Genomic DNA, 12,189 nt, shown 5'->3' with positions numbered 1-12,189 from the left:
CCGGGGCCAATACCGGAGGTCCGGGGGTGGTACCGGGGATCTGGGGGCAGCCCCGGGGGCGGTGTGGGTGGTCTGGGGGCGATCCCGAGGATCCGGGGGTCTGGGGGCGGCCCCGGGATTGATACCGGGGGCGGTACTGGGGGTCCGGGGGCGATCCCGGGGAGCTGGGGGCGATCCCCGGGGTCCGGAGGCGGTACCGGGGGCGGTGCGGGGGCGGTACCGGGGGCCCCCAGGGGCGGTATCGTAGGAAACACCGGGGCAGCCCCTCGGTGCGGGGCCGGGGCCGGTGCCGGGAGCCCCGGGCGGTGCCGGGGGCGGTCCCGGGGCGGAGCCGATCCCGATCCCGATCCCGATCCCGATCCCGGTGCCGGTGTCGGTGTCGGTGTCGGTGTCGGTGTCGGTGTCGGTGTCGGTGCCGGTGCCGGGGCGCGGGGGCGGCCGGAGCGGGGCAGCGGCGGAGCCCGGGGCATGGCGGGCCTGGGCGCCCCGGAGCCGGGCAGCGGCCCCGGCCCCGGCCCCGTCCCGGCCACCCGGGTGGAGCTGACGGTGTCCCTGCAGGTACCGGGGCACCGGGGGCGGCGGGGAGCGGGCGGCAGTCGGCGTTGTGGGGCACTGGGATGCACCGGGGGACACTGGGATGCCCTGGGGAGTGGGGGGCAGTCGGCGTTGTGGGGCACTGGGATGCACCGGGGGACACTGGGATGCCCTGGGGAGTGGGGGGCAGTCGGCGTTGTGGGGCACTGGGATGCACTGGGGAGTGGGGGGCAGTCGGCATTGCAGGGCACTGGGATGCACTGGGGGACACTGGGATGCGCTGGGGAGCAGGGGGCAGTGGGCGTTGTAGGGCACTGGGAGGCACTGGGATGTACTGGGAGGCACTGGGATGTACTGGGGAGTGGGGGACAGTCGGCGTTGTAGGGCACTGGGATGTACTGGGGGGGACTGGGATGTACTGGGGGCACTGGGATGCACTGAGGAGTGGCAGGCAGTCAGTGTTGCAGGGTACTGGGGGGCACTGGACTGCACTGGGGAGCAGGGGGCAGTCGGCACTGTAGGGCACTGGGAGGTACTGGGGAGCGGGGGGCAGTCGGCGTTGTAGGGCACTGGGATGCACTGGGGAGCGGGGGGCAAGTCGGCGTTGTAGGGCACTGGGATGCACTGGGCGGCACTGGGAAGTGGCAGGCAGTCAGTGTTGCAGGGTACTGGGAGACCAGGGAGCACTGAGAGTCACTGGGGAACAGGAGACTGTTCTTGGATACTGGGAGGCACTGGGGGAGCGGGAGGCACTGAGGGGTGTAGGGTACTGGGAGGCACTGGGAGAGTGGGGGGAGCACAGCGGGTGTTGGGTACTGGGGGTGTGGGGAGCACTTGGTGGTGGGGGGCACTGGGAGGTGCTGGGAGAACCAGGGGTGCTGTGGGTGTAGAGTACTGGGAGGCACTGGGGGATTGGGGGTCTCGGGGAGGGGGGTGTGGGCAGAGCAGAGGGCACTGAAGAGTGTGGGGTACTGGGAGGCACTGGGGGGAGTGGGGGGCTCTGGGGTTGGGGGGGTGCATGGAGGGGGGACCTCGGGGTTCAGGGTGGGGGTTATGGGAGTGCCAGGGTCCTGCCCCCCCCGTAAAGTCATCAGCTCCTAACGGGGGTGACAGCCTGGGTGGCTGGGGGGGGGGACATGGGTGCCGAGAGCTGTCGCTGTGGGTGCTGGGGACCAAACCAGGGGGCTGGGGGGGGGGTGAAATGCCGGGGGGGGGGGGCTGAACCTCTTCCCCCCCAGCCCCCTCCACACCCCCTCTCTGCAAGCTGGGGGCCCACTGGGTCAGGGTGCTGGGGTGTCCCTGGTCCCCTGGACACGCTGGGTGTGTGTGTCCCCCCTGCCGTGCTGGGTGCCCCGTGCCCCCCCCCGGCTGCAGCGGGTGCCCCCCCGGCTGCGCTGCCTGCGGCCGCTCCGACCTATTTTCCTCCCACTCCACCGGGGACCGGAGAAAGTCCCGTCAGTCGGACGCTGCTCGGCGCTGCGGCGGGGGGGGACGGGGCGGAGGGGTCCCCCCTGCGCGGCCCTGTGCCCCCACACACGGCTGTGCCCCCCCAGACACACGGCTGTGCCCCCCCCGACATGTGACATGGAGCACACATGGCTGTGCCCCCCCCCGACATGTGGCATGGAGCACATACAGCCATGCACACCCCGACACACGGCTGTGCCCCCCCCCCCGACACACAGCCGTGCCCCCCAACATGTGCCATGGAGCACACCCGGCCGTGCGTGCAGCCGCGGCACAGCCTGGCGTGCCCAGCCGCACTCACGCATTCACACTCACACTCAGCTCACGCTCACACTCAGCTCACGCTCACACTCACACTCAGCTCACACTCACACTCAGCTCACTCACGCTCACGCTCACCCCCGCCCCGGAGCCGTGCCCCAGCGTCCCGTCTCCCCGCAGGCAGCTCCTGGACAAGGACACCTTCTCCAAGTCGGACCCGCGTGAGTAGGGCCGGGGGTGCCCGGGGGGTGTCTGGGGGTGTCCGGGGGGTGTCCGGGCCCCCCCCGACCCGCTGCCGCCTGTGCCCGCAGTCTGCGTGCTCTACACCCAGCGCCCCGGCAGCCGGCAGTGGCGGGAGGTGAGTGCCCGGACTGGGCGGACAGACGGACAGCGGGCATGGCGGGGGGGCGGGTAGGTGGGCGGGGTGGCCAATCAGCATGTTGGGGTGTCGGCCGGCCAGCCAATCAGCATGTCGGGGTGCCGGCCAATCCGCACGTCGGGGTGACGGCCAGCTGGCCAACGATCAGCATGTTGAGGTGACGGCCAATCGGTGCGTGGGCACGCCGACCGAGTGGCCAATCAGCGTGTTGGGGTGCTGGCCGGCCGGCCAATCAGCACGTTAGATGCTGGCCAATCAGCATGTTGGGGTGCCAGCCAGCTGGCCAATTAGCATGCCAGGGTGATGGCCAGGTGGCCAATCAGCATGTCAGATGTTGGCCAACCAGCATGTCAGGGTGTTGGGGTGCTGGCCGATCAGTATGTTGGGGCGCCATCCAGCTGACCGATCGGCGTGTTGGGGTGCTGGCCAGGTGGCCAATCAGCATGTTGGGGTGCCAGCCAGTTGGCCAATCACCAGTGAGCAATCAGCTTGCTGGGGTGCAGCAGCCAGCCGATCCGCACGTTGGGGTGCTGGCCAGCCAGCCAATCAGCATATCAGGGTGCTGGCCAATCAGCTTTCTGGGGTGCAGCCAGCCAGCCAATCAGCACGCTGGGGAGCTGGGGAGCATGTCGGGGTGCCGGGCAGCCGGCCAATCAGCCGTCGGCGTGCAGGCAGCTGGCCAATCGGCGCTCTGCCGGCCGCAGCGGGCGCTGGCCGGCCCCAGGGAGGGGACACTCGGGGACACTCGGGGACACCCCTCGGGGTGCCCCGGCCCCCTCCGCTCCCTCCCGCCCCCCGCCCCGCCGCCCGGCGCCCTGTAATTAACTGCTGCTTAATTGAGGGGCTTCGGGCCTTAATGAGCGGGCGGGGGCCGGGCAGGACGCGATGCCAGCCCCGCGCCGGATGACAAAGGGGCACCTGGTCCCGCCGTGCCTGGCCCGTGCTTCCCCTCCCCCCCCCCCACGTCACCTCGTGTCCCACATGTCCCCCCGTGTGGCCCCGGTGTCCCCGTCCCTCGCTCCATCCCCCCCTCCGGTCTTCTTCCTCCGTCCCCCCATCCCATCCCTGTGCCCCCGTGTCCCCATGCCCATGTCCCTATGTCCCCATGTCCTCATACCTGTGTCCCCATGTTTCCATGTCCCCGTGTCCCTACATCACCATGTCCCCGTGTCCCCATACCCCCATACCCATGTCCCCATGTCCCCCTGGTGTCCCCATGTCCCCCAGTTTGGCCGGACCGAGGTCATCGACAACTCCCTGAACCCTGACTTTCTGCGCAAGTTCGTCCTCGACTACTTCTTCGAGGAGAAGCAGAACCTCCGCTTCGACCTGTGAGTGTCCCTGCTGTCGCCTCACACTGTCCCCCCGGTGTTACCTCCCCTGGCCACCATGGCCCCCAGCGCCCCGGCACAGCCCCCCCCCTCCCCGCCGCAGGGCTGGGTGCGGTGGCTCAGCCTGTGCCTGGGGGTGCCAGGCGGGTGCTGGCGTCTGTCCCTGTCCCAGGCATGTCCTTGTCACTATCCAGTCCCTGTCCTTGTCCCCCTCCCTGTTCTGTCCCCATGCCTGTACCCTCACCATCCTTGTCCCCATCCCTGTCCCCATCTCCATCCCACCCCAGTCCCCATCCCAGTCCCCATACCTAACCCACCCCTATTTGTGTCCCATCCCTGCCCCACACCCCGTCCCATCCCTGCCCCACCCCGACCCCCATTTGCGTTCAGTCCCCATCCCTGTCCCCATCCCGGTCCCCATCCCGGTCCCCGAGGCCACCCTGTCCCCACTCACGCTGCCTCGGCCACGGGACCCCTGCTCTGTCCCCAGGTACGATGTGGACTCCAAAAGCCCCGACCTCTCCAAGCACGTAAGTATGGGGCCGGCACCGCTCCCCCCCGCCCCCCCCGGCCCCCGGCACCGTGGGGCTGGGGACGGGGACAGACCCCGGTGACACCGCGGCTCCGGCAGGATTTCCTTGGCCAGGCCTTCTGCACCCTGGGCGAGATTGTGGGCTCGGCCGGCAGCCGCCTGGAGAAGCCCCTGACGTGAGCCCTCGCCCTGTGCCTCGGTTTCCCCCGGGGGGGGGCCCTGTGCTGGGCTGGCTGCCCGGTGTCCCCATGTCGTGTCCCCCCCCGGTGCTGGCGGGGTGCCCGGGTCCTTATCCGGGTGTCCAGGATGGAGACCAGACCCCGGTGCCGACAGCCCTGGCTCCGGGCTGCCCCGGGCTCCCCGTGTCCCTTACCCAGCCCTTGCCTCAGTTTCCCCATGGGGGGGTCTGGCTTTTTGTGGGGGGGGGGGGGTGCCCTCCATCACCCCTCGGTGTATGTCCCAGCAGGATGGGGACGGTCACCGCGCACGCCCGGGGCAGGAGACCCGCTCCAGCTGTCTCCAATGGGTGAGTTTGGGGGTGCCCAGCCCTGGGGGACACAGACACACCCCCCCAGGTCACCGTGTCTGTGTGTCCCCCCCCGGCTCATTGCCCCTCCCGGCAGTGGAATCCCTGGCAAGAAGTGTGGCACCATCATCCTCATCGCCGAAGAGCTGGGCAACTGCCGGGTGAGCCGTGACTCCAGGGAGGTGGGGAGGGGGACAGGTTGGGGACAGTCCAGTGCCATGTGGGGGGGCTGAGACACCCCCCATGGCTGCACCCCCTGGGCCTTCCTCACTCTGGGGTGAGGAAGATGAAGGTCAGGGCTGACCAGTCCCCATGGTGTGTCCCATGGGTCCTGAGTCCCTCAGCTCCACCCCCACACCGAGCAGCACCCACCCAGGATCCTGCACCCCCGATGCCTGCGGGGGGTGCGGGGCCGGTGACACACCCCCCCCCCCCGCCCGCCGCAGGATGTGGCCACGCTGCAGTTCTGTGCCAACAAGCTGGACAAGAAGGATTTCTTCGGCAAATCCGACCCCTTCATGGTCTTCTACCGCAGCAACGAGGACGGGACGTGAGCGACCCCCCCCCAAAACGCAGTGACACCCCCCATCACAGCAGGGGGGACACAGCCCCGGCCATGGGACACCTTGGGGACCTCCGATGTCCCCATGGGGCTGGGCTGGCTTGGGGTGGGGGTGTCCCCAAAAATCACCTCTGGGGTGATGGGTTGGGGGGAGGTTGCCATTAGGGGGTGACCCCCTTGTCCCCCCTCTCCTTGTCGTCCCCCCCCCAGCTTCACCATCTGCCACAAGACGGAGGTGGTGAGGAACACGCTGAACCCGGTCTGGCAGGCGTTCGCCATCCCGGTGCGCGCCCTCTGCAACGGCGACTACGACCGGTGAGCGCCGGGTCCTCCGGGGCCGCTCTGCACCCTCTTCCCACAGTCTCTGTGGTACCTACGCTAATGCCCAAGCCCTCCGGCATCCCACGCCCACGCTGCGCACCTCGGTTTACCCATCTGGGCAATGAGCTTCCTCGCCATCATAGACCCATCCCTAAGGGGTGTCCCCCCCCAAAACCGGTGTCGCCAGCTGCGTGCCCTGGCAAACAAAGCTCGGCGGTGGCTCGGCGTCGCGCCGTCGGCTTGGCCCCGTGTCGGACGTTGCTGTGGCAACGGCGGATAAAAATATCCCACCGAAAAAGCCTGAGGAGGAGGAGGAAGGAGGAAAAGGCCCATGGAGGCGTCAAAACAAACCCACGGGGAGTGGGCGCTGGGGGCGGCCCCGGGGACCCATCGCAGCCCCCGGGGTGAGGGTCTGGGTGTTTGGGGGTGCCGGGAGGTGGCTCTGACCCCCCCTTGCCTTGCAGAGCCATCAAGGTGGAGGTGTACGACTGGGACCGCGATGGCAGGTGAGCTGGGGGATGGCCCCGGGGACACAGCTCCCCCAACCCTGATCCCGCACCCCAGCTGACGGTGGCCCCCCCCCTCACCCCGCAGCCATGACTTCATCGGGGAGTTCACCACCAGCTACCGGGAGCTGGCGCGGGGACAGAGCCAGTTCAACGTCTACGAGGTGAGGCCGGAGAGCAGGGACGGGGACCCACGGGGACGGGGGGGGGGGGGGGTCCAGCTGCACCCGTGGGTGTTACAGTCCATCTGCTGCACCCCTGGGTCTCATGGTCCCCGTGCTGCACCCCTGAGCGTTACGGTCCCCATGCTGCACCCATGGGTGTCCTGTCCCTGTGCTGCATCCCCAGGCTTTGTGGTCCCCAGGGTCCCCATGCTGCACCCTGGGGTGTTACGGTCCCTGTGCCCAGGGTGCCTGGGCTGCACCCCTGGGTGCCACAGCCCCCTGCACTGCACCCCGGGGTGTTACGGTCCCCACGGTGCCCCCCCCCACACCCCGGGGTGCCGCAGCTGCTGGGGGGAGCAGCTCCCCTCTGCCCCCCCCCCCCAGGTGGTGAACCCCAGGAAGAAGATGAAGAAGAAGAAGTACCTGAACTCGGGGACGGTGAGGATGGGGGGGTACACGGGCAGGGGACACAGGGGGGTGCAGCCACTGTCCCCTGCTCAGCCCCTTGTCCCTGGCAGGTGACACTTCTGTCCTTCGCGGTGGAGTCCGACCACACCTTCCTGGACTACATCAGGGGCGGGTGAGCAAGGTGGAGGGGGGAACGAGCCTCAGTTTCCCCATCTGTATCCTGGGGGCTGGACTGATGCCGGCGAGGTCCCGGGCAGGGTGTCCCCAGCACCCACAGCTGCTCCCTTGGGTGCAGGGGGGTGAAACCTCAGCACAGGGAGATTTGGGGGTGCTCACCCAGGGAGAGCCAGTCTGTGGGCCGAGGGCTGGCCCGGGGAGGGGGCTGCCCCCCGCCCCCTATACCCGTGGGTCGCATCCTGCATCACCCACCCCAGGTCCCTAAAGCCGCTTTCATCCCCCCTCCAGGACCCAAATCAACTTCACGGTGGCCATCGACTTCACCGCATCCAACGGTGAGCGCTGGGGCTGTCTCCCCCCTCCCCACCCCGGCGTTACTTAACAAGGGGGGGGCTCATTAAACCACTGATGGGGGGGGTGGATCCGGCCCGGCTGAGCCCACCACCCGCACAGGGAACCCCTCGCAGTCCACCTCGCTGCACTACCTGAGCCCCTACCAGCTCAACGCCTACGCCATGGCCCTCAAGGCGGTGGGCGAGATCATCCAGGACTACGACAGCGACAAGATGTTCCCCGCCCTCGGCTTCGGCGCCAAGATCCCGCCGGATGGACGCGTGTCCCACGAATTCCCGCTGGTGAGGGTCTGTCCCAAAGTGGGGGGGTGTGTGTGATGAGGTTGGGGACATGGTGGCATCGTCCTTGTCACCGGGGTTCCTCGTCCTGCAGAATGGTGACGCGGCCAACCCGGCGTGCAGCGGCATCGAGGGCGTCCTGGAGGCGTATCACCGCAGCCTGCGCAGCGTCCAGCTCTACGGACCCACCAACTTTGCCCCCGTGGTCAACCATGTCGCCCGGTAAGGGGGTCCCAGCACCCCTTATGGGGGGGGGGAGTCTGTGCCCACCCCAGTGTCACTCACAGGGTGTCCCCCAGCTCGGCAGCGGCGGTGCTGGATGGGTCCCAGTACTTCGTGCTGCTTATCATCACGGACGGCGTCATCTCAGACATGGCGCAGACCAAGGAGGCCATCGTCAACGTGAGTCCAGGGGGTGGTGGGTGCCCCCAGATGGGGTGCAAGGACAAAACAGGGTTGGGGTGCTCCGAGCCATCCGGGGTGCAATAGCCAGCTGGGTGCATGGGGTGCTGTGAGCTGTGCGGGTGCAATAACAGGCTGGGGACCCCCAAGATGTCAGGGTGCGCTGACCAGCCGGGGCTTGGGGTGCCCCTGACAGGGTGCAGCGAGCTGTGTGGATGCGACAGCCAGCTGGGTGCACAGGGTACCCCAAGCTATCGGGGTGCAATAATCTGCCAGGGACACAGGGTGCCCCAAACTGGGGTGCAACACCCAGCCAGATGCACGGGGTGCCCTGACTTGTTGGGGTGCCAGCGCAAGCTGGGGGTGCCGGGTGCCATCGGCGGCCAAGGACGCGGCGTCCCTGCCAGGGGGCTGGCGGGCAGCTCCTGCCTCCTCCGCGCGAGGGGCCTGGAAAGGAAAAAGCAATTTCGGCGCCGAGGTGGCTCTTTGAAGGTGCCAGCAGCACCTTTGCCCTCACAAGCGCCATGCCCAAGCCTGCCCACCCAGTTCCCCCTGGCTCCTTGCTCAGCTCAGCATCCAGGCGAACTGGGAGCTTTATTCTTCTTCCTCCTCCTCATCCCCTAACCTCCCTTGCAGCGGCTCAGCCCCATCTCCGCTCCCTGATACCCAGGGCAGCGGGAGAGTTGGGGCTACTGGAGCAGAGCGGGGGTGCTGGGGAGGCCGTCAGCCCCATAGCTGGGGGGCCGAGGGGCCGGTGGTCCCCCCCTGACGCTGGGCAGCCCCGGGGGTCAGCTCCCGGCCGGGGCAGGAGGGAGAACAGCTCCGGTAATATTTCTTTGCTGCTTTATTTAATATCCCTGCACTGCGGCTCTGCCGGGAGCTCGGGGCGCTCAGCTCTGGCAGCTGCCGCACCTCGCACCGGCCCCGGTGCCTGCCTGGACGCCGGCACCGCCACCGCCGGACTCGGGGACGTGCCACCCTGCGGCTGTGCCGGGCCGCGGGCAGGGCTCCGGGTGCCCTTTGGGGTCACTTTCGGAAGCTGGTGCTGCTCCGGGAGCACCGTGCTGAGCCGAGGGGCTCCCTTAGCCGGCAGTGGTGCTGAGTTGGGGGGGGGGGGGGGGGCTCGTGGTGCCACCGGGCATGGGATGCCCATCACGGCCCTGGATGCAGGATGCCCATCGTGGCCCCAAGGACAGGTGTCCATCATGGTCTTGAGGACGATCGTCACGGCCCCGGGTGCAGGATGCCCATCGTGGCCCCAAGCGCAGGATGCCCGTTGTGGCCCCGAAGGCAGGGTGCCCATCGTGACCCTGAGGACAGGGTGCCCATCGTGGCACTCAGCGCAGGACGCCCACCATGACCCCGAGGGAAGGATGCCCATCGTGGTCCCAGGCACAGGATGCCCCTCACGACCCCGAGGACGGGATGCCCAACACAACCCCGGGCACAGGGTACCCGTCGCAGCCCCGGGTGCGGGAAGCCCATCATGGTCCTGGGCACTGGGTGCCCATCGTGGCCCAAAGCCCCCCCGAGAGCAGGCATTGGCAGCGATGAACCCCGAAACGAAGCAGAGAAAGCTCTGTGACGATCTGTGCGCCCACGTCCAGCAGCAGCCGTGCCGGGGCGGGGGGGGGGGGGGGAGGCAGCGGGGAGGGGAGCACGCAGCACCCCCCCCTCACCATCTTTCCCCCCCCCCCCAGGTAAAGGTGCTGCACCCCAGGGCCCAGTGGGTGCTGGGGAGGTTAATACCGGGGGTGGGGAGTGGGCTGCATTCGGCAGCAGGACCATTAAATTTTGTGCCTTTTTTTTTTTTTTTTTTTTTTTTCCCTCTCCTCACCACCACCCCCCCCCACCGCAGGCTGCCAAGCTCCCCATGTCCATCATCATCGTGGGGGTCGGCCAGGCCGAGTTCGACGGTAAGGCTATGGATGTCCCCATCCCACCCCTGCTCAGCAGCCCCTGTGTCCCCGGGGCGGGGGGGACTCAGGGGGGGGGCCGCAGCTGCCTTTGGCTGCTGGGAAAATATGAGTTGAATTTGTTGGGGCTCAGCGGGATTCACCGCTAGCCGGCATGTGTGTGGTTATGAGTGGAGGCGTTTGTTAGGGCTGAATGAGCCCCCCGAGGTGTGTTTGGGGGGGGGGAAATGGGCAGCCCCCCTGGCAGCCGGCTGCTCTGGCACCGGGCAGGCAGCAAAGCCAAATTAAATCTCCCCCAGTAATTGCCACTGATGAATCAGCCCTGCTCCCCTGCCTGCACATGACTGCCTGCAGCTGCCAGCTCTTGGGGGCTGCTGGGTTTGGGTTTGGGGGGGTTAAAGAGAGCCCACCCTGGGGTGGGGGGACTCGGGTGCTGCTGACACCCCCCCCCCCCTTCGTTCCCCCCCCCAGCCATGGTGGAGCTGGACGGTGACGACATTCGTATCTCCTCCCGCGGCAAGGTGGCCGAGCGTGACATTGTGCAGGTAACGTCACCCCCCCACCCCCCCATGGGGTTTGGGGACACCCCCCCGGCCAGCCTGGCCTGGCGGGGCATCCCAGGCACCCCACATCAGCCCTGTCACTCCTGGGGTCCACTGACTGGTCCCAGTATGGACAGATGATGAGATGGACTGGACATTGTGGGGGGCATCAGGACATGGGGGGGACACTGGGACACAAGGGTGTACTGGGATGTGGGGGGGACTGGGACATTTGGGGGGGGGCAGTAGGACATGGAAGGGGTGTGCTGGGATATGGGGGGGGCGAGATGCACGGGGACATGGAAAGTGGGGCTGCACTGGGAAAAAGGGGTGCACTGGGGCTTGGGATGTACCTGGATGTGGGGGTGCACTGGGACATGGGGGTAGACTGGGATTTGGGGATACACTGGGACGTCAGGGATGGAGAGGGGGGACACCGGGATGTGGGGGCTACAGTGGGGGGGGGGGGGCACAGGGCCATGGGGACACACCGTGCCATGCTGGCCACGGCGGACCAGGCCCTGGGGTCCCCTCAAAACCTCTTGTCCCCGTCCCCCCCAGTTCGTCCCCTTCCGTGACTACGTGGACGGGGGGGGCAGCCCGGTGCTGAGCATGGCCCGCCTGGCCAAGGACGTCCTGGCCGAGATCCCCGACCAGTTCATCTCCTACATGAAGGCGCGGGGAATCAAACCCCAGCCTGCACCCCCCAGCCCCGACCCCCCCGGCTCCCCAGTGCCCCCCCAGCCCTGACCGCACCCAGCTGGCACCCTGCATCCCCCCACCCCAGCCCCGGGAATTGGATGTTTTTCCAAGCCCCCTCTTTCCTTTTCCAAGGGATAAAAGGCAGCAGGCCCTCGGCCCTGGGGGGGGGTTCCCCCCCAACCCCCATAAAATCACCTTTTCTGGTGTTCCCGGGGAGGGGGTTGGGAATGGAGGAGCCTTCGCTGGCGTTGGCCGAGCATCCTTGGCCATGGTGGACCCCCCCCCCCCATCCAGCCAGGACCATCACGGCTCATCCCCACCCTGGCCTGGTACTGAAGGCCATATCCTGCCCCCCCCCAAAAAGTGGCAGGGGTCCCCAGCCCCCCCCACTTCCTTGAGCACAGAGCTGGGGTGGGCAGGAGCTTCCCCCCCCCCAGGCGTGGTGTCCCCTCCATTGGCCCCGGTGACATTCAGAGCATCCCCAGCCCAGCCCCCCAGGGGTGACGCATGCCTCTCCGCAGCCCCCCCGAACCCAGTGAGACCCCCGTCCTCCTGCAGCAAGTACTGGCTGCTCCCAGAGGCGTCCCAGGTCCTTTTTTTGTGTGCCCCCCCCCCCCCTTCACTTTTCTACTTGCATGGACGGTCCCTCTCCGTGCTACACCCCCCTTCCCATGTTGCGTGCGCGTCTGCTGTGGGTTTGTATTGAGTTGCCTTAAACTGGAATAAATTATAGTCTTTCTAATTACCGCCACCCCCAGGGTCCCCTCCAGCATCACCCCTGCGAGGGGTGACCCCCCCTCCGTGTTCCCCCCCTCCCCAACACAGAT

General features: G+C 67.9%; 1 protein-coding gene across 2 annotated transcripts; it reads left to right on the top strand.

Moving 5' to 3' along the window:
- The first annotated feature begins 2,230 nt into the window (after window positions 1-2,230).
- Window positions 2,231-12,104, top strand: LOC115335145 (copine-5-like). Of its 2 annotated transcripts, XM_030000423.2 has the most exons (20): window positions 2,231-2,483; window positions 2,574-2,620; window positions 3,869-3,972; window positions 4,463-4,502; window positions 4,604-4,680; window positions 4,971-5,030; window positions 5,128-5,191; window positions 5,477-5,580; window positions 5,803-5,907; window positions 6,378-6,419; window positions 6,508-6,583; window positions 6,968-7,021; window positions 7,102-7,163; window positions 7,457-7,503; window positions 7,622-7,803; window positions 7,895-8,022; window positions 8,100-8,202; window positions 10,061-10,118; window positions 10,590-10,663; window positions 11,222-12,104. In XM_030000423.2, the coding sequence occupies exons 1-20, from the start codon at window positions 2,234-2,236 to the stop codon at window positions 11,408-11,410; spliced, it is 1,866 nt and encodes a 621-aa protein (XP_029856283.1). In that variant the 5' UTR covers window positions 2,231-2,233; the 3' UTR covers window positions 11,411-12,104. The 2 variants fall into 2 exon arrangements, with proteins under 2 accessions (XP_029856283.1, XP_029856284.1); XM_030000424.2 differs by lacking the exon at window positions 6,968-7,021.
- The last annotated feature ends 85 nt before the right edge of the window (window positions 12,105-12,189 follow it).

Source organism: Aquila chrysaetos, chromosome 24 (assembly GCF_900496995.4).
Source record: "Aquila chrysaetos chrysaetos chromosome 24, bAquChr1.4, whole genome shotgun sequence".
In the NCBI taxonomy this organism is placed as follows: domain Eukaryota; kingdom Metazoa; phylum Chordata; class Aves; order Accipitriformes; family Accipitridae; genus Aquila; species Aquila chrysaetos.
The sequence above is the reverse complement of the archived record's forward strand: the minus strand, read 5'-3'. Positions and strand labels throughout refer to the sequence as shown.